Source organism: Natrix helvetica (assembly GCF_964273705.1).
Source record: "Natrix helvetica genome assembly, chromosome: Z".
Lineage (NCBI taxonomy): Eukaryota > Metazoa > Chordata > Lepidosauria > Squamata > Natricidae > Natrix > Natrix helvetica.
In genome coordinates this window covers 32787153-32807214 of record NC_138554.1, presented here as the reverse complement: position 1 = coordinate 32807214, position 20062 = coordinate 32787153, and the positions used below count along the sequence as shown (strand labels likewise).

At 41.2% G+C, this 20062-nt stretch overlaps 1 protein-coding gene across 1 annotated transcript; it reads right to left on the bottom strand.

Moving 5' to 3' along the window:
* Positions 1 to 2075: 2075 nt before the first annotated feature.
* LOC309401433 (olfactory receptor 14A16-like) lies at positions 2076 to 2993 on the bottom strand (the record flags this gene model as incomplete). The annotated part of the gene is made up of 1 exon (XM_081970500.1): positions 2076 to 2993. The coding sequence occupies one exon, from the start codon at positions 2991 to 2993 to the stop codon at positions 2076 to 2078; it is 918 nt and encodes a 305-aa protein (XP_081826626.1).
* Between the last annotated feature and the right edge of the window lie 17069 nt (positions 2994 to 20062).

Below are 20062 nucleotides of genomic sequence, written 5' to 3'. Positions count from 1 at the left end.
GGTCCCATCTGGACCAGCTACACTCCAACTACTCCACCGAAACACCCCCTGACTCGCGAGCAAAGTCAGGTCATTTAACATAGGCTATCCATTATATGCGTACAACTACACAGGGGGGACCCTATGGATTCTTGCAACTGTAGTCGGCATTTCTGGCCCACGATCCTACTCCGTAAGACTCGAGGATAGTAGGAATTGGAGGAGGCACATTGACCAACTCCGCAGTCAATTGGCTAACTCTCAAATCAGACAACCACACATAACTCCTTCGTAACTCGAGTGTCACCACCCCAAGTAGTCCAGGGAATTTCGAGTGACTTATCTGACTTTGATGGGGGCCAGGGAGAGTCACTACCAGAAGCTCCAGCCGTGCCCTGCGAAAAGTTCCAGGAGGTTCCACCAGGCAGATCTGAAGGAGCAACAGGTCCATACAACCTGCACGAAGAAAATCACCAGACTAAACTGCGCAGGTCCAGCAGAGCCACTAAAAGACCCGCCTACTTACATGACTATGTTACGACTTAGGATGTTCCATCCTAGGGGGGAGGGGTGTTAGATATTCTCCCCTCCTGCTGCTAGACAATAGAAGTTTCCATTCTGGTCCTCTGTTCCTGTGGGAACAGAGGATAACCGAATTGGCTGGGAGGGGATGCTGTCCGAACATTTCCCCAGTGGATGTTTGCATGTCCTTGAATAAAGAACTGTTGATCGCTAGCCTTTGTGTCTTGTGTACCTGAAGCCTTTGTGTCTTCCTTTTCCCAATCTAACAGTGGTTATAGTATCTAACTTTATGTTCTTGTATATATGGCAAAGACATTGCCAGGATGGTTACACTGTGTCCAATGTTTTAAGGTGTGTTTAATAAAAAAAAACTTTTTATAAAAGAAATATATTATAGGATATACAAGAAAGTTCAGAAGTACTATTTGGGTTCCATTTCCACTACATGTTTTCCAGTGTTTAATCATAGAACAGGACTCAGTAGTAATTGAAACAAATCAAAATAACTAGAACAATTTATTTCTTGCCTCCTAGAGCTCTTTATTATCTTTTAATATAAAAAGAATCTAGTTTTATTTCAATTCTCTAAGATCTTAGTCACCACTTTAAAAATATGTTCAAATTGTGATCTATCTTCATCAAGTACATCAATTACATTAATTTCTATAACAGCCACATTAGCAAGAGATTGCAAATAGAAAAAGTTAATAATATACAATTTTGAATAACCCATGGTCATGCATACACAGAATTGGGTTAAGCAGTTTCTTAACACTTAGAAATATTCTTTTCCTAAATGAAACATCCATAAAGGTGGTTTTCAGAACTTTTTGTTGCATTTATTTGCCCATGGTCCATCCAGATTTTCCCTCCTCTTCAGAAATATAAAAACCTAATTCAGGATCAAAATATATTTGGAGCCGACAGCAACAGTTGTTTTATTGTTTTATGCTGTTATTTTCATGTGTGTAGTGTATTGTATGTGAAGCTGCTTTCCTAATGTCTTTTCTACCTCCTCTTCCAGTCCAATAGACTCTATAAATTCCAAGAATAACAAGAGATGATTTAAAAAAAATAAAGAACAGGCCTTTAAATTGAAAACTCAAAGTCTTTCACAGATTGATAGATGGAAAAATATCTCAGGGGTTGTCATAAAATATCTCATTGGTTGCCACAAAGAAGAGGGAGTCAAGCTATTCTCCAAGTCACCTGAGGACAGAACAAGAAGCAATGGGTGGAAACTAATCAAGGAGAGAAGCAACTTAGAACTGAGGAGAAATTTCCAGACAGTTAGAACAATTAATCAGTGGAACAGCTTGCCTCCAGAAGTTGTGAATGCCCCAACACTGGAAGTCTTTAAGAAGATGTTGGATAGCCATTTGTCTGGAACGGTATAGGGTTTCCTGCCTAGGCAGGGGGTTGGACTAGAAGACCTCCAAGGTACCTTCCAACTCTACTAATGTATTGTATTTTATTGTAAAAATGTCAATATTTTTCATTATTTATTTCTAATGTGACAAAATTAAACCCAATTCCTGTAACCAAAGGCATTTGAACAAAATGCAAATTCTGATTTATTTTTTTAGCATTTTCCACACAGCCTTTTGGATGTCCTTGTTCCGGAAGCTATAAATGAGGGGATTGAGGAGTGGGGGGAAAACTGTGTAGAGAACAGCAGAGAGTAAGTCCAAAGTACGGGAGGAAAGACTTTGGGGCCGCATATAAGCAAACAAAGCAGATATCAAAAATAAAGAAAAGACAGTCAGGTGGGGAGTACATGTAGAGAAAGCTTTATATCTGCCTTGAACTGAAGGAATTTTCAGAACAGCAGAAAAGATGTAGCCATAGGAAATAAAAATGAACCCACTACATAATGAGTCTACGATAATCCCTACAACAAAAATCAGAATTTGGCTAATTCTTGTATCAGTACAAGAAATCATTAATAGGTGAGGAACATCACAGAAAAATTGCTCAATTATATTGAATTTGCAGAAATTTAACCTGAATGTGAGAATGGTGTGCAGCAAAGCATGGATCAAAGTGCTTATCCAGGAAGCAGCCACCATTTGTAAACAGGCACCCCAGTTCATCATTAGCATATATTGCAGAGGGTGGCAGATGGCCACATAACGATCATAAGCCATGACAGTCAGCAAGGCAAGTTCAAAACCTGCAAAGGTGAGAACTGAGAAGACCTGAGCAGCACATCCACCATAGGAGATCTGCTTGTTATTTGTCAAAGAAGCAGCCATGGCTTTAGGAACTATAGTTGAGATGAAGCAAACATCAGAGAATGACAAATTGACCAAAAAGAAATACATGGGAGCATGAAGATGGGGATTCAAAATCACAGCAACACTAAGAAGTAAATTCCCAATTAAAGCTAGTAAGTAAATGACAAGGAACATCACAAAATACATAATTTGCATATCACTATCATCAGTAAATCCCATCAGAAGGAATTCTGTCCCAAGGGATTGGTTGGCCATTTATTTTCTCTGATTCTTTCTGGAGAGAAGGAGGGTATCCTAGGAAACTTGTCTGTCTAGGAAATAAATATAGGCATGGAATTATTCTTTGCAATAGTAAAATATGAAAATTAATATGTTATAATTATCATGTTTAAAATAAAATATATTGTTTCTTTGCAAAATGTAAAATGGAGTTCATACATTTAAAATGCAAAATAAAAATGATATTATTTTCCTTCTGTATTATACATGCCAATTTATAACAAACCGATTTTATAATTTTGCTACCTAAAAGACATTTTTAAAACTGATAATGTAGTACTGAATAAGGTAAACATGGCTATAGAAATCTGGCATATACTGTTTATTTGATTCTTTATAGATAACTTGTAAGAAGACTTAGACACCAAACTTTGTGGTGCAGTCATTGATGAAGGGATCCAAATATGTTTACATGTTCCATGAAGCTGCACTGTTTAGCCGATACAGTTAAAGGTTCGAATTATCATCCAGAAAACTCTTCATGGAAAGCACTTGACATTCACTTTCATAAGATTAAAAAAGTTTACTACTAAAAGAACGAAAATAGCTTTATGTCTGATATTTTGTTATTTACCAGTTTACCTTTGGGGTTCACAAGTTATGAGATAACGAAACCAATTAAGATAATTATATGTGCCATAAAACAATATGATATCCAACATACAGTATAGATAATTCCAAGAATAGAATGTAAGCAGGATATGTTATCTTGAAGAATCAGTGAAGGTTCTGTCTTAGACCTTTTACTCTTCAATATTTTCCTCAATGATTTAGGTGAGGAGATAGATGGGGAATTCACCAAATTTGCAGATGATACCAATCTGGCAGGTATAGCCAACACTTAGGCTTAAGATATAGAAGGGTCTTGACAGATTTGAATATTAAATGCAAAAGGTACTTCACACATCAAAGACATTTATATAATGCTTCTTTGTCTTTCTATATTATATTGGGTAACTTACATTGCACTGGATTCCATTAGCAAAAAATCATTTTGGAGAATGGGACTATAGTGCTGAGAAATAAAAAAAGGGGGTATTAACTTGGCAGTAAATCAAATACACATCTGAGTCATAAGTAGCAATATATTTTTCAAATAATTTCATTTTTCCTAAAATAATTATTTGACTACCACAATATATATCCAACCACACTTGAAGATGGGAGAGATGAGATGGAGATGGAGATGGATATGGGGGTAGGGACAGGCAAAGATAGAGGGAGGGGGGGGAGGGGGAGGGGAGAGAGAGAGGGAGAGAGAGGGAGGGAGAGAGAGAGAGATAGTGTTTGTGTGTGTGTGTGTGAGTGTGTGTGTGTGAGTGAGAGAGAGAGAGAGAGAGAAATAATACAATGTTATATATTCCTGTTCGACAATAACATCTTTTGATTTAATCTGGATATAAAATTATCATCTAATGCTTTACATATGTAGATGGGCATATAATTGCAATTTAACCATAATGACTTTATGTCTATTTAAGATCTGTGTTAATTTAAATAAATATTTAAACAATATAATCAAATCATTATATATTATGTGAGGAAAGCAAAATTAGATTCTTTTTATGTTAACTTGTAAATAAAAATATAATACCTTTGAATATTTAAAAGGGTTCTTCTCTCTAATTGTGAGATCATTAAGCATCGACATACCTAACATTTCTTCTGATAATCTGATTTATGAAACCTGCTTACATGATATATTATTGGTGTAAAATTCAGTTATTTTCCCTATGTGAATATTTCAAAACAAATACATACATGTCAAGTCATATATTTTCTACAGGCTGAGGCATTAGCTTACTTTTGCCATATTTCAGACCTTAAGGTTAATAACCAGATCTTGGGGGGGGGGGGGAACGACAGAATAATACACTTATAATAATCTTGAAGACTTAGTCTGATTGTCTTTACTTACCACTGTTTTTGTGGTCTTAATTTTTGCCTGGAAGGCAACCTGCTATATGTTGCCTCTTCTCATATGCTATGAAGAATGAAAAAGAACAGCAATTACGTCACCCTTTGTTTTCTATTGTGTTTCACTTTAATTCCTTAGAGACCAAGTCCAATTATCATATTGCTTTGAAAGCCTAAATTACAAAACAAGAAAAGGTGCAGTTATCTTATACCCATTTCCTTTATTAATGTTTTGAATTTGTAGAAATAGATATTACATCAAAATATCTAGGCATTGTTCGTGAGTGTTCATTACCAATGCAATATGACTTATTCATTTGACCTTCAAAGTTATTATCTGATAGTACTTGTGTAGAGGTGGCTGAGTTTGATTCCTTGTATGTTTCATATGCCTGCACTATTTAAAAAATAAATATAGTGACATTTGTTTCTGTATTTAGAGACAAGCTACTAGTAACAAGATATTCTACCTTAAAGGATGGTTACTTGACACTTGCAGTGTTTGGTCTTTTTTCTTGTATGTACCTCTAACTTAAATAATATTTATTCCATGTAGTCACATATTGATCCTTAATACGATATGCATCAGACATCCCTAATTAAGGAACATATCAATCCTTTATACTGGATTAAGATCCTGTGCCTTAGATAATACTAATTTATTTATTAAATCTCTAATTTAATAAATATAATGATCCAATTGGCACCCACTGGTTCATTTAATAAACAAATTTATATAGCCACCCAAGACATAGATAGCGATTCTGGGTAATGCACAGGATAGAAAACCCACTGTTTAACCTCACCCCATCCTGTGACAGTAACAACAGAATCAGAGAAGTCATTTAATTGGCTCCAAATGGGGGTCCCCAAACCTACTGACAAAACCATGTCTTCAAGGCCTTGCAAAAAAGCAACAAGGTGGGGCGGGTCAATTTTAAATCTAGGGAAATGGTGTTCAAAGGGTGAGCATCACCAAAGAGAAGCCTCTTTTCTTAGGTTTCCACAGGAACTAATTTCTTGCTAGTTTGAACCTAAAAAATGCCTTGCCTTCCTGATGGACCAGTAGATGTATTGGGGAAGAAAAAGTCTATCAAATGACCTGATCTCAATCCAAGTATGTTTTTAATATAATAACCAGCACCTGAATTGCAACCAGAAGGAAATCAGTAACCAGTATTGCTCCCGCAAAAGATATGCAAAAATGGAACTTACACAAAATCATGTGGGCTGCTTCTTGATACTGTTCAAGTGTAGTCCCGTGTAGAGCACATGAATCCAAATGAGAGGTGATCAGGGTGAGGTTGACTGTGAAAGTCTTATGGGCACATAACATTTGTGTAAAAGCCAATTTGACCATGACTGCCACTTGCTCCTCAATCAAGTCCAAGACAACCCTCAGATTACAAAATCTGACAAAATTAGTGGACCAGAGGAATGCCAAAATTAGTGGACCAGAGGAGTGACCAAATTAGTGGACAAGAGGAATGCCGTCGATATAGTTTACTTGGACTTCAGTAAGGCTTTTGATAAGGTAGACCATAACCTACTACTTGATAAAGTAGAAGAATGTGGGTTAGACAGCATCACCACCAGATGGATTCGTAACTGGCTGGCCAACCGCAGTCAACGTGTAGTTCTCAATGGAACTGCATCTACATGGAGGAAAGTATGCAGTGGAGTACCCCAAGGCTCTGTTTTAGGCCCAGTACTCTTCAACATCTTCATCAATGATTTGGGTTAGGGAATAAATGGGGAACTCATCAAATTTGCAGATGACACCAAACAGGCAGGAATAGCCAACACTCCATAAGATAGGCTTAAGATACAGAAAGATCTTGACAAACTTGAACATTGGGCACTATCTAATAAAATGAAATTCAATGGTGAAAAGAGTAAGGTTCTACATTTGGGCAACAAAATGGAATGCACAGGTACAGTATAGGTGATACCTTGCTCAGTAGTAGTAACTGTGAAAGGGATCTTGGAGTCCTAGTGGACAACCATTTAAATATGAGCCAGCAGTGTGCAGCAGCTGCCATAAAAGCCAACACAGTTCTAGGCTGCATCAACAGAGGGATAGAATCAAGATCACGTGAAGTGTTAATACCACTTTATTATGCCTTGGTAAGGCCACACTTGGAATACTGCATTCAGTTCTGGTCGCCACAATGTAAAAAAGATGTGGAGACTCTAGAAAGAGTGCAGAGAAGAGCAACAAAGATGATTTGGGGACTGGAGACTAAAACATATGAAGAACGGTTGCAGGAACTGGGTATGTTTAGTTTAAGCGAAAGAAGGACTAGGGGAGACATGATAGCATTGTTCCAATATCTCAGAGGTTGCCACAAAGAAGAGGGAGTCAAACTGTTCTCCAAAGCACACATTGTCTAGTGGACGGCACCTGGAGAAGTCCCTCTCTGTGCGAGCGAATAGGTCGTAGGGATGTATGGGGCAGAATACGGTCCCGGAGGTAACTAGGTCCTGAGCCATGGAGCGCTTTAAAGATCGTAATCAAAACCTTGAAACGCACTCGATAGACCACAGGAAGCCAGTGCAGCTCGTGCAGGTGTGGTGTCACATGGGAGTACCTGGTGCTCCCATAATCACCCGCGCGGCCGCATTCTGGACCAACTGTAGTCTCCGAGTGCATTTCAAGGGAAGCCCCATGTAGAGAGCGTTACAGTAGTCCAGGCGAGACGTCACCAGCGCATGGGTGACTGTGCGTAGAGCGTCCCGGTCCAATAGGGGGCGCAATTAGCGCACCAGGCGAACCTGATGGAACGCCCCCCTGGCCACAGCTGTCACATGTTCATCCATGGACAGCTTGGCATCCAGGAGGACGCCCAAATTGCGCGCCCGCTCCACGGGGGCAAGTTGAATGCCCCCAATGGCCAGAGATGGAATTATCTGGTTGAACCGAGGAGCCGGAACCCACAGCCACTCCGTCTTGGAAGGGTTGAGCCTGAGTCGGTTGTCATCCATCCAGACCCGTACGGCTTCCACACACCGGGACATCACTTCGACGGCCTCGTTGGGGTGGTTCGGGGTGGAAATGTACAGCTGAGTATCATCAGCGTACAGGTGGTATCCCACCCCAAAACCACGGATGATCTCACCCAGCGGCTTCATGTATGTGTTGAACAGGAGTGGCGAGAGGACCGACCCCTGTGGCACCCCACAGATGAGGGGGCTTAGGGTCGACCTCTGCTCTCCTGCCAACACACGTTGCATCCTGCCGGAGAGGTAGGAGCCGAACCACCGCAAGACGGTGCCCCGGACCCCCAACCCCTCCAGTCGGTGCAACAGGATACCATGGTCGATGGTATCAAAAGCCGCCGAGAGGTCTAATAGGACCAGGATAGAGGAACAACCCCTATCTCTGGCCCTCCAGAGATCGTCTACCAACGCAACCAAGGCCGTCTCAGTGCTGTGCCCAGGGCGAAAGCCGGACTGGCGCGGGTCTAGATAATCATTCTCCTCCAGATGTCATGGAAACTGAGAAGCCACCACACTCTCCACAACCTTCGCCAAAAAGGGAAGGTTGGAGACAGGACGATAATTGACCAGCTCCATAGGGTCCAGGGAAGGCTTCTTGAGCAAGGGTCTCACCACCACCTCTTTCAAGGCGGCCGGGAGAGACCCCTCACCCAACGAAGCGTTCACTAGGTCCAGGAGCCAGTCGCGTGTAACCTCCCAGGATGCCAGTACAAGCCAGGAGGGACACGGGTCCAACAAACATGTGGTAGGTCGCAGTCGCCCACGCAATCTGTCCAAATCCTCGATGACAACCAAGTAAAACTCCTCCCAAAAAGGTTTCTCAAGACTCGCCACTGGCGTCTCGACTGGGCCACTGAAGGGGACCCAATCCTTCCGGATTTGAGCGACTTTATCCTGCAGGTATTTCCCAAACTCCTCTGCCCTGCCCTGTAAAGGGGCCTCCCGTGGCCTCTGAAACAGAAGGGAGCGGGACACCCGAAATAGGGCGGCAGGGCGGTTCTCTGCGGATGCAATGAGAGCGGCACAATATTGACGTTTGGCCATTCTCAATGCCACTAGGTACGTCCTTAAATGGGCTCGTACCTGTGCTCGGTCAAGTTCGGTTCGGGAGGATCTCCAACGACTCTCTAGGCATCTCTTGCGGCGCTTCATCACCCTTAGCTCCTCGGTAAACCAAGGGGCCAGGGTGGATCGTTGCCGCCGGAGAGGCCGCAAAGGCGCCACCCGGTTCAAGGCCCCGGTAGTCGCATTATTCCACGCGGTCACCAGGTCCTCTACCCGGGGGCGGGTCAGGGCTGCAGGAGGTGGCCCAAGCTCCGTCTGGAACCTGTCTGGTTCCATCAAGCGCCTGGGGCGGAACCATCTAGTGTTCTCCGGTTCCGCCTCCCCGCGGCGAGGAGTAGCACCAGGGAAGTCAAGACGGAGGAGTGAGTGATCTGACCATGACAGAGGAGTGATGGTTAAATTCAGTCCTCCCAGATCACTCAACCACTGGCGAGAGACAAAGACAAGGTCCAAGGTGTGACCTCCCTCGTGTGTCGGGCCCTGAATCATTTGAGTCAGGTCCATGGCTATCATGGAAGCCATGAACTCCCGAGCCCCCTCTGATGCTTCTCCCACCGACGGCAGGTTAAAATCCCCCATCACTAAAAGTTTGGGGGTCTCAGCCGCCACCGATGAGATCAGCTCGAGGAGCTCAGGCAGGGTCGCTGATGTATGGCGGGGAGCCAGGTATACTATCAGCAAGCCCATCTGCCTCCTAGGGCCCCATTTCACAACCAGGGATTCACATCCGGACGTCTGTAGCACAGTGGACTCCCTCGGCTCTAAATCCTCCCGGATGATCACTGCTACCCCACCGCCCCTTCCCCGGGCCCGGGGCTGGTGAAATGCTTGGTAACCTGGTGGGCACATTTCCACGAGGGGTAACCCTCCCTCGTGGCCCAACCAGGTTTCCGTTATTCCCGCGAGGTCCGGCTCCCCCTCCAAAATCAGATCGTGAATGAGGGGGGCCTTATTGACAACGGACCTCGCATTGCATAACAACAGCCTCAGGCCCTGGGCCTGCAGATCCTGACCACCTAGAACGCGGGGGTTGGTACAAGCGACCGGGTGTAACCAGCACCCACGGTCTCCCAACCGACTACGGGTTGTTAGTCTGTCCTCGCATCTGCCCCTCCCTACGACTGTTGGAATCACGAAGCCCTGTATGGGAATGATATCCTCTCCCCCCTCCTCCTCTCTGCTCCTTCTGCTCAAGACCCCGCCTGGTGACCTGGCTCCGTCATCGCTCCTGATCTGGCCCACCCCCCCCCAACCCCTAAACCCCTAAAAGAATTTAAAAAACATTTCACTAAAAACCCCCTAAGTCTCCGCTTCCTCCACCTCTCGGGATTAAGAAATCCGTCATCAAGGTGGGCCCTAGAAAGGGCCACACCTGCGAGAGGGGGGATTCCCGCAGTAGGATAAGGTCTAGCCTGGAATACATATGCTGTTAAAAAGTTCATTAGGGCCTAGGCTCTGTGCTGCAGATGGTATGATCGTATGCCATAGTCCAGTAAAATTGTAACAGCCGGGTATCAGTATAAAAAGTCATCCAGTCCAAGATGAGGGGGGGGTAATGATGATAATAAGATGGTCAAGTGCCGGTCGCTAAGTGGGGGCTAGTAGGTGGTCAGTGGTGGATGGCGAGGGGTAGATGGATTTTGCTTGATAATGGGGAGGGGCAGATGGTCAGTCAGATGAAAATAGGGCGGTAAAAACCTCCAGGCGTGCACGGATGAAAAGCAGGGGCAGCTGTTAGTCCAAAAGTCAGCAGGGGGGGGGAATAAACGGAACAGTCAAGGAGGTGGCTGGCAGGGGAAGAAGCTCTCCTGCCAAGTCTGATGTTAAACCTCCTGCCAGTTCCCAACAAGCCTGCCAGTTCCAGCAAGTCTTCCCCCCCCCCGGCCTCCAGGCGGCCTCCTGAAACGCTGCCCTTCTCCTACCGGCCTTCGGCATTCAAGTCTTGCCTAGGCCTGCATCCATGTTCTAAACACTCCAGCCATTTCAAGCCCCAACGCCGCTCCTACCGGCCTCCAGTCCTTCCTGCTCCAGTCCTGTCCAATCCAATCAACCTCCAGTCCTCCCAACTCGACCTCCAGCATCTCCCACATCTCTCCAGTCTGCTGTAGGCCAGGGGGATTTGGCGTTCGGCTTTTCGGCTCGCTCCAAGCCACAAGCCTCCAAAGCAACAATAACACACCCCCGCACGCTCCGGATGCCGTTTCTCGGCCTTTTGCCATTCTCCCGAGCTCCTCCGTACCTCTCCGCTCCCAGAACGGCAAATTCAACTCCTCCAACTCAAACGGAATTCCTGGGCGGCGTCTCTCCTCGGCAGCTCCCCAGTCCGTTCTCCGAGCTGTTTCCAGATCTTCACACCACCCTGGGAGACCCCCCTTGGGTCATAGAAAAACCCAGGGTGACTGTTTATTGGACACCTGGCCCCCATGGTGTAAAAGGGGGGCCGGCAGCACCCCTGCTCCCTTAAAAAAGCTCACGGGTCTAAGGAGCTCTCAGACAGACCGCCATTGCTCTTTGTATTTTAATGGATTCCCCCCTTTGGGCTCCCAAAACCTCATCCCTCATAGTCTTCCTAAGAAATTTAATGTGGACTTCCCTTGGAACATTATGTATTCTGGCATATACTGAATTGATTCTATAAACCAGGTCCATATCCCACCACAACTGTTCTTTATCTCTCTTAATATATTCTGCTAAGATTGTACACAAAATATCTTCTGTCTCGGGTAGGTTCTGGAATCTGAGAAAAAGTGACATTCTTTCAAGGTCCATCTTTACCATGAAATTTTCCAATTCTCTAGTCCCCTTCTGAGTTGCCTTCACCTCCTCCCTCAACCCAACCATGCCCTCCTCCAGAACACCAACCCTCTGTTTATTCTCTAATGTTTGCTGTTGTACATCACTGAGCTGCATTTTAAAATCTGTCACCTCTTTTTTCAGTTCCCTGTAAATGTTTAAAAACCAATAAAATTCATAAAACAAAACTTGAATATTGTGGCTAGTACAATTCTAAACTACAAATAGTTCAAATAGCTGAAAAAAAGGATAAAAACTGATCACTTCCTAGAAATTGTTCCTGAACACCAATGTCTATGGAACTTGTCAATCATCCAGGTCACAGTTGTTCCAAAAGTGCTTTTTTAAGAGGCAACTGTACTTTTCTTGTTTTTCCTTGAAGGCTTCTTATCCTAGAAGCCTTTTCAGTTCTGAACTGAAAAAGCTTCTTGGATGACAAGTGAAGAAAAAACAAACAAAGTCCATTTGCCTATATGCAAGCAAGTTCACACATTCCTGAACACCATCACATATACGTTCCTTATAAAAGCCTGGAATATTACTGAAAATATTATTGGGGACATGAGAGGAAGATACAATGGGATATGTGAAATCATTCCAAGTAAGTCACAAGAAACACAAGCATTTTTCATACCTAGAGGTTACAATTTATTCATTCATTTATTTATTTGCTAAATTTATTTATTGCCTACCACATTCTGGGTTGCTTATAGCACTAAAATGGAAAAAAAATAAGCATAGCAATAGTAAAGCAATGAAATCATAAAAATAAACAATGAAATTACAACAGTACAAACAAACAGAAGTTTGGCAGGAGCAGAAAATACAAAAGGGAGTTATTTAGTCCAGTAGCCATCTCTCATATGGTCTCTCCCCCCCCCCCCCCCCTAGGATCTTCAAGTCAACCAGCACAGTCAGGTACTCAGGCCATTGCAAAGGATAGAAGGATGGAGAAAGACCTCAGTCTGGGATGGGTGGACAGAATGTTCCAGAAGGCCAGCATTAGAGCAGAGAAAGCTCTTCTCCTGGATTCCACCAGTTCCTTGATTGATTCGATCTACATCTGGTCTCTTTTGCCAACAAATTATATTAGTGAAATACAGCTTATGTAATCATAAATTTCTAACAAAAGGTTGCATCTAGCTCCTAAAGTGCTGCATTTTAATTATTTTCTTTATTTGTTCCTCATATGGGATTGTATATCATACAGACTAATTATTTGCTCAATCTGTTCATATTCCTGAAATTATTGAACTTGAGACTATGTCCATTGTGCTGATCACATTTGAATTTATTTTTACTGATATATGTATATTTATTTTGTCTGCACCATAAATACACCAATATGCTACATTTCAATACCCCAGCCATTTTTTAGCAAGACAAAATATACTTTCAATTTACTAGATGTTGAGGAATATAGAACACTGCAGTTCTTGACTGATACATATTTTGTCTCAAATGATAATAATGCTACAATGATCCTCCTTGTTAGTTCTATTGCTTATACTCATTTATTAGCATAGTTTGATCAATTTTAAATAATGAATTTTTGAGTCGATTAGGGATTGTTGTACCACTACTTCAAGTAACCATTCTAGGACTCAACCATAATAGATAACCTTCATTCTGATTTTAGTGGATTTTTTTTTAGTTAACTTTATTGTCATTGCACCTCATACAATGAAATTAAATGCAATCTTCAGTGTACATCAGACATAAGAAAACTATAAAAATAAAACAAAAACACACATCCTTTGCATTCTATCCAATTGAATTGAAACCCCTGATACGGCATTAATATTAAATATACAGTAGAATTCAATATAGTTACTGCTCTGGAATAGAAGCTGGTTTTCAGCCTCCTTGTCCTTGTTTTTATTGTCCTGTATCACCTGCCAGTTGGTAATAGTTCAAAAAAAGGGTGTCCGGGATGAAATGGATCTTTAAGAATGTTTTGATTATTGACTTCCTGTGGTGATGTCATCATGCTTGGAACTGAGGAATGGGAGTTCTTGTAACCTCTGACTCTAACTTCTTCATTTGAGCTCATTTCTGAATGCTGTGGATCCTGAAGAGAGCGGCAGATTAAGGGGGAAACTTTGAAGACTCTAGGGTGATAAGGCAAATCCCCCAGCAGGTAGGAGAAACCCACTAAATAGACTTGGTCAGGACCGGAGCAATGATGACCACATAAGAAGGAAGCAAAGAGAGAAAGCAGTTTAAATCGAAACATCTGTTATTATTATTGACAACCCAAAGAAAAGGAGGACAATGCAAAATTGGCACAGAGGGTGAGCTGGAAAGAAAGAGGCCCTGGGACGGAGACTGTTTTTGTAGTCCAGATTTTTGTGGAAAAGTAGTGAGAGCTGAGATGCTGAGTTGGAATTGACAGTGTGAATAATTTGAATGAAAGTGGCCACAATGAGAATGAAAACCCAACATGGAAAATAGGAGTGACACATAGTAACTGCTGAGAAGACTTGGAAAGCACATAAAGGATTGTTTAACAGTCGGGGTTGATTGTTGTTGTTTTTTCTTTTTGCTCTTCCTTCTACTCTTCTGTCTTTCCAAAGAAAAGCTGAACTTTGAGCTTTGAACAGTTTCAACCGTGAACAATAAACTCAGATAACAAAGGGAGCAAGAGCTCTTTTTCTTTTTGGAGGGGACACCTTACAAATATACAGTATTTATTCTCCTTGGAACTCGGAATGGTATTAGAGACAGTAGAGAGAGAATTGTTTTGGAATGATTAGAAGGCTTCTTTACGAATCCCCATTTATTTTTTTCCTTTGCCACTGCACTTGTTGTACTAACTGACTGCCACTAACAATGATACTGAGGAGAGGGTGACACCTAGTGGATTATAAATTTGAACCATGAAGTCTGATGCAAGAAAATCAATGGTGACATAAACTGGAGTGTGTGTGTGTGTGTGTGTGTGCACGTGTGTGTGCGTGTGTGATATTTTACTGATATTGCTGATAAAGTAGAAGTAAAATTGAATCTCTATGCAATTGTGGGCAAGGATAAATAGAGGGATAAAAATGGCAACTTCAGTGAAGTCAGGGAATAAACAACATCCAACCCTGCTTCAGCAACATCCTCCCCCTCAAATCAAAGATCAATTGAGAGCACATTGGGGCTGGAGAAAAGCGGAGTGAGGGCAGGAATAAAGGGACCAGCACCAAAAATGCACAGTATGCAATTGATGCTCCAGATGATACAAGAGACATTGATGAAAAACCAAGACGTGACAGCTACAAATCATAAAGATACAAGGAGGAATCATGAAGAAATGAAAAATGAAATAGGAGAATTGAAAGGATATATCAAAAATGTGGATGACAAAATTGAAAGGATACAGAATGCCTTAGCAATCAATGAACAGAAAATCCAGAACATTGAAACAAAAATAGAACAAAAAGATCAGAAGATGGGAAAAATGAAGCTGAAATATAGACAAGTCAATAAAGAATTAGATTTATCAATAATCCGACTTGAAAACAAAAGAGCTTCATTTTATCTAAGATTCCAAAACATACCGGAAGAGAAGGAGGAAGACCTGAAAGGAAAAATGATCGAAATCTTCATCAAAAGATTTCAGAGAAAAGAACAAAAGAAAAGAACAAGAGTTGAGCGGGGACATTGATGAAGCTTACTATGTACATACTAATTGTGCCAGAAGATATAGGCTCCCAAGAGAAGTGCACATAAGATTTGCTAAAACACACACACACACACACACACACACACACACACACAACTAGAGACGAAGTGTACAAAAAAACCAGAGAAGGGACGATTACATTCCAGGGAAAAGAGTTGATCACACTTAAACAGATTCCACAGAGAATTCGTGAACAATGTAGACAATACTAATTTTTAACAAATCAGTTAAATAAAAACAAAATAATGTACAGATGGTTGGTACCAGAAGGAGTACTGGTATCTTGGCAAAGAAAAAGATACGATAGACTCTCTATCGGATAGAGAATATAGAAGTGCAGGAATTCTATGAAAAATACTGCACATGGGAAGAACAAGGAAGTAAAAAGGACCTAGAAAATAGAAGTCAAGAGGAAGAAACAACAGAAGACAAGGAAAGAAACAGGAAAGAAGAACAGAGGCAAGAAAGAGAGAGAGCAGAAAGGGAAGGTGCAAGAGGGAAAAATCAGATACAAACCAGAAGCAACAAAAACCACCCCAACTAAAGATGGACCAGGAAATAACAATTATCTTGATCAACTTGAATGGAGTGAACACACCAAAAAAAGAGTGCAATTGTTTAATAAACTTAAGAAACTGAAGGTGGATATAAACTGTGTACAGAGAGTGCATATTAAAAGGAACATAGGAATTTACTGGAAAAAAAAATAGGGAAAATATATACAGCACTGGCAGATTAAAAAAAAGTATATAGCAACCTATATAAAGGAAAAAATAAACTCCAAAACAGTCCACTCTGATGAAGAAGGCAGAATGCTAATGATTGAATTTGAGACAACAGAAAAACTGATATTATTAATAGTCATATATGCACCAAATCAGAAACTTTACTTTACTTTTACTTTACTTTTATTTAGATTTTTATACCGCCCCCTCTCCCCAAAGGGACTCGGGGCGGTGTACAGTCAAATAAAAACACATCAATAAATAGAAGATACAAACACAAAGAGGAGGCAATAAGAAACTGTACATATCTGAAGTAAAGTAGTTAAAAGCAATATTTAAATACCCTAAAAATACCCAATTAAAATATCTGCCAGGAGGTAGAATAGAAACTATAAATGGGCCAGGCCGGCTAAACGGAACAGGTGAGTCTTCAATTTTTGTCGAAAGGAGCGGAAGTCGGTGGTGGTTCTGATATCGGGGGGGAGGTCATTCCAGAGGGTTGGGCCCATCACAGAGAAGGCTCTACTCCTAGGCGCCGCCCGTTGGCATTGCTTAGTGGACAGCACCCTGAGGAGTCCTTCCCTGTGAGAGCGAATCGGTCGCAGGGAAGTGTGTGGTAGGATGCGATCCCGCAAGTACCTAGGTCCTGAGCCATGGAGCGCTTTAAAGATAGTAATTAACACCTTGAAACGCACCCGAAAGACCACAGGCAGCCAGTGCAGCTCACGCAGGAGCGGTGTTACGTGGGAGTACCTAGTACTCCCCATAATAGCCCACGTGGCGGCGTTCTGAACTAGCTGCAGTCTTTGAGCGCGTCCCAAGGGAAGCCCCATGTAGAGGGCATTGCAGTAGTCCAGCCGAGATGTCACCAGTGCATGAGTGACCGTGCGTAGGGCATCCCGGTCCAGTAGGGGGTGCAATTGGCGCACCAGGCGAACCTGGTGGAATGCCCCCCTTGCCACGGCTGCCACTTGGTCATCCATTGACAGCCGGGCATCTAGGAGGACGCCCAAATTGCGCACCCGTTCCACAGGGGGCAATTGCTCGCCCCCTATGGTCAGTGATGGAATCAACTGACTGAACCGGGGTGCCGGTAGCCACAGCCACTCAGTCTTGGAGGGGTTGAGCTTGAGTCTGTTGTCCCCCATCCAGACCCCGACGGCTTCCAAACACCGGGTCATCACCTCGACAGCCTCGTTGGGGTGGTCTGGGGAATTCTACAGGAATTCCTGTAGAGGAATTCTACAGGAAATTACACAACAAAATAAACAAATTAGAATATGAAAATATTTGCTTAATTGTGGATTATAATGCAATAGTGGATTAAAAAAATGGACTATGAAAGCAAAAATAAAAATAAATATGTTACCCAAATCCTTTTTTTAGATGGCAATGGAATATAAACTACATGATATTTGGAGAGAAAGGCACAAAACAAGAAAGCAATATACATTTTATTCGCACCCCCACCAGTCCCTATTAAGAATTGACATGGCCTGGATTTTCTCTAGTCTATGTAATCAATTAGATGAAATTGAAGTAGAAGCAAATGAGTGGGCAGATCATAATCCAATAAAATTAAGATGGAAAGGTCAAAGAAGAAAAAAAAGATGGATGATGAACTCAAATATTGTAAATGAAATAGAATACACTCAAATGCTGGAGAAAGAATTAAAACAATTTTTTTAGAATAAATAAAAAAGAAGACCCCACAAATCAAAATTTCTGGGACACTATGAAAGCATACACAAGAGGCCTCACGATGGCCTACATTGCGAGAAAAACTAGAAAATTAAAAGAGGAAGAAGAATGTATGCAAAAAGAACTTATGAAAGCCGAAGCTGAACTCCAGAAATTCCCAAAGAATAAAATTAAAAAGGAAAAAAGAGAGATGATAAAACATAAGATCAACTTAATAACTCAAAAGGAATTAGCACAGAAAATTAAAGTGGCCAGACAAAATTACTTTGAACAAGCCAACAAACCTGGACGATGGCTGGCATACCGATTGAAGAATGAAAGAGAAAAAAGGATGATATCCCAATTAAAAAATGATGAGGGATGAATTCAATACAAAGTGGAAGAAAGAAGCATATTATTCATAAATACTTTGCAAAACTATACACGAAAGATAGTATGGAGGAAATTAAGATAAAACATTATTTAAACACAGAAAAGATGACACCAATTTCAAAAGAACAAAGGGAGGCAATAAACAGGCCAATAACATTAGCCGAAGTGGAATTAGTCCTGAAAAACCAGAAAAATAATAAAACCCCAGGACCAGATGGAATACCGGTGGAGCTATACAAATATAATAAAATAATATTGGAAGAACTAGGAGTGGAAATGTTTAACAAAGTTTTAGGAAAAGCCAAGATGCCTGAATCATGGACAGAAGCAATAATATCGCTAATCCCAAAAGAAGAAACCACTCTACAAGAAATCCAAAACTACAGACCAATTTCATTACTAAATTCCGATTATAAAATATTTGCAGCAATTATGGCAGGAAGAATTAAATAGGTTTTAAATGAATGAATACACCTGGACCAAAACGGATTTTTACCTCACAGACACATTAAAAATAATATGAGAGTCATCCTAGACATAATAGAATATTATGAGGTGCATCCAGAAAAACAAATGGTACTGGTTTTCCTTGATGCACAAAAAGCATCCGACAATGTAATTTGGAAATTTATAATAACACTATTAGACAGGATGAAATTTGGAGGAAAATTTATAAATGATAGAAAAACTTTATAACAGTCAGACAGCCATGATGAACGGAGCACTAACAGAGAAGATCAAAATAAAAAAAGGTCAAGGAATCGCCCTTTCTCCTCTGCTGTTTATATTAACCCTGGAAATTTTATTAAATGAAATTAGGAAGGACCAGGGAATAAAAGGTTTGAGACTCAAAAAACGAAGAATATAAGGCCCAAGCCTATGCCAATGACTTAGTATTTGTTCTAGAGGATCCATTAGAATCCAGTCTGAAATTAATTAAAAAATTAGAAGAATATGGCGAAGTGGCAGGATTAAAAATCAATAAAGGCAAAACAAAAATGATAACCAAGAATATGACAAAAAAGCAAGAAGAGGAACTGGAATTAGCAACTAGAATGCAAATAACTAAGAAAGTGAAATACCTGGGCATCTGGGTATTGGCAAAATGTTCCACAATTAAGGATGATAATTATAATAAACTAGTGACACAAATAAAGAAAGATTTAGAAATCTGGAAAAATATTCAGCTATCACTAATGGGACATATAGCCACAGTCAAAATGAATATTTTACCAAGAATGTTATTCTTGTTGCAAGCTGAACCTATCAACCAGAATAAAATTTTCTTTCAAGAATTAAACAAAATAACCGCTAGGTTCCTTTGGCAAAGACGAAAAGCAAGGATTAAAATAAAGGGAGGTTTAACAATACTAAATTGGGAATTATACACATTAGCAGTAACAATAACATGGATGAAAGATTGGATAGAGCTGAAGAATAAAAGAATTTTGACCTTAGAAGGCTATGATTTGCAAGCAGGCTGGCATACATTCTTATGGGATGATAAAAATAAAATGCACAAATACTTTCAAAATCATTTAATTAAAAGAGCGTTATTGCAAAACTGGCTCAAAATCAAAAAAATCCACTAAGTGAAACTCCCGAATTGGCTATCACCGACAGAAAGGACGATCCATCCAAATTTTATAGATATGAATAAAATGCCAAGATACAGAGACATAATTGATGGACAGGGAAATTTAAAAACAATTGAAGAATTGGAAGAACAAAACATGAAAGTTGACTGGCTAACCTACTTGCAAATCAAAACTAAACACAATAATGATACTTAAATATATGAT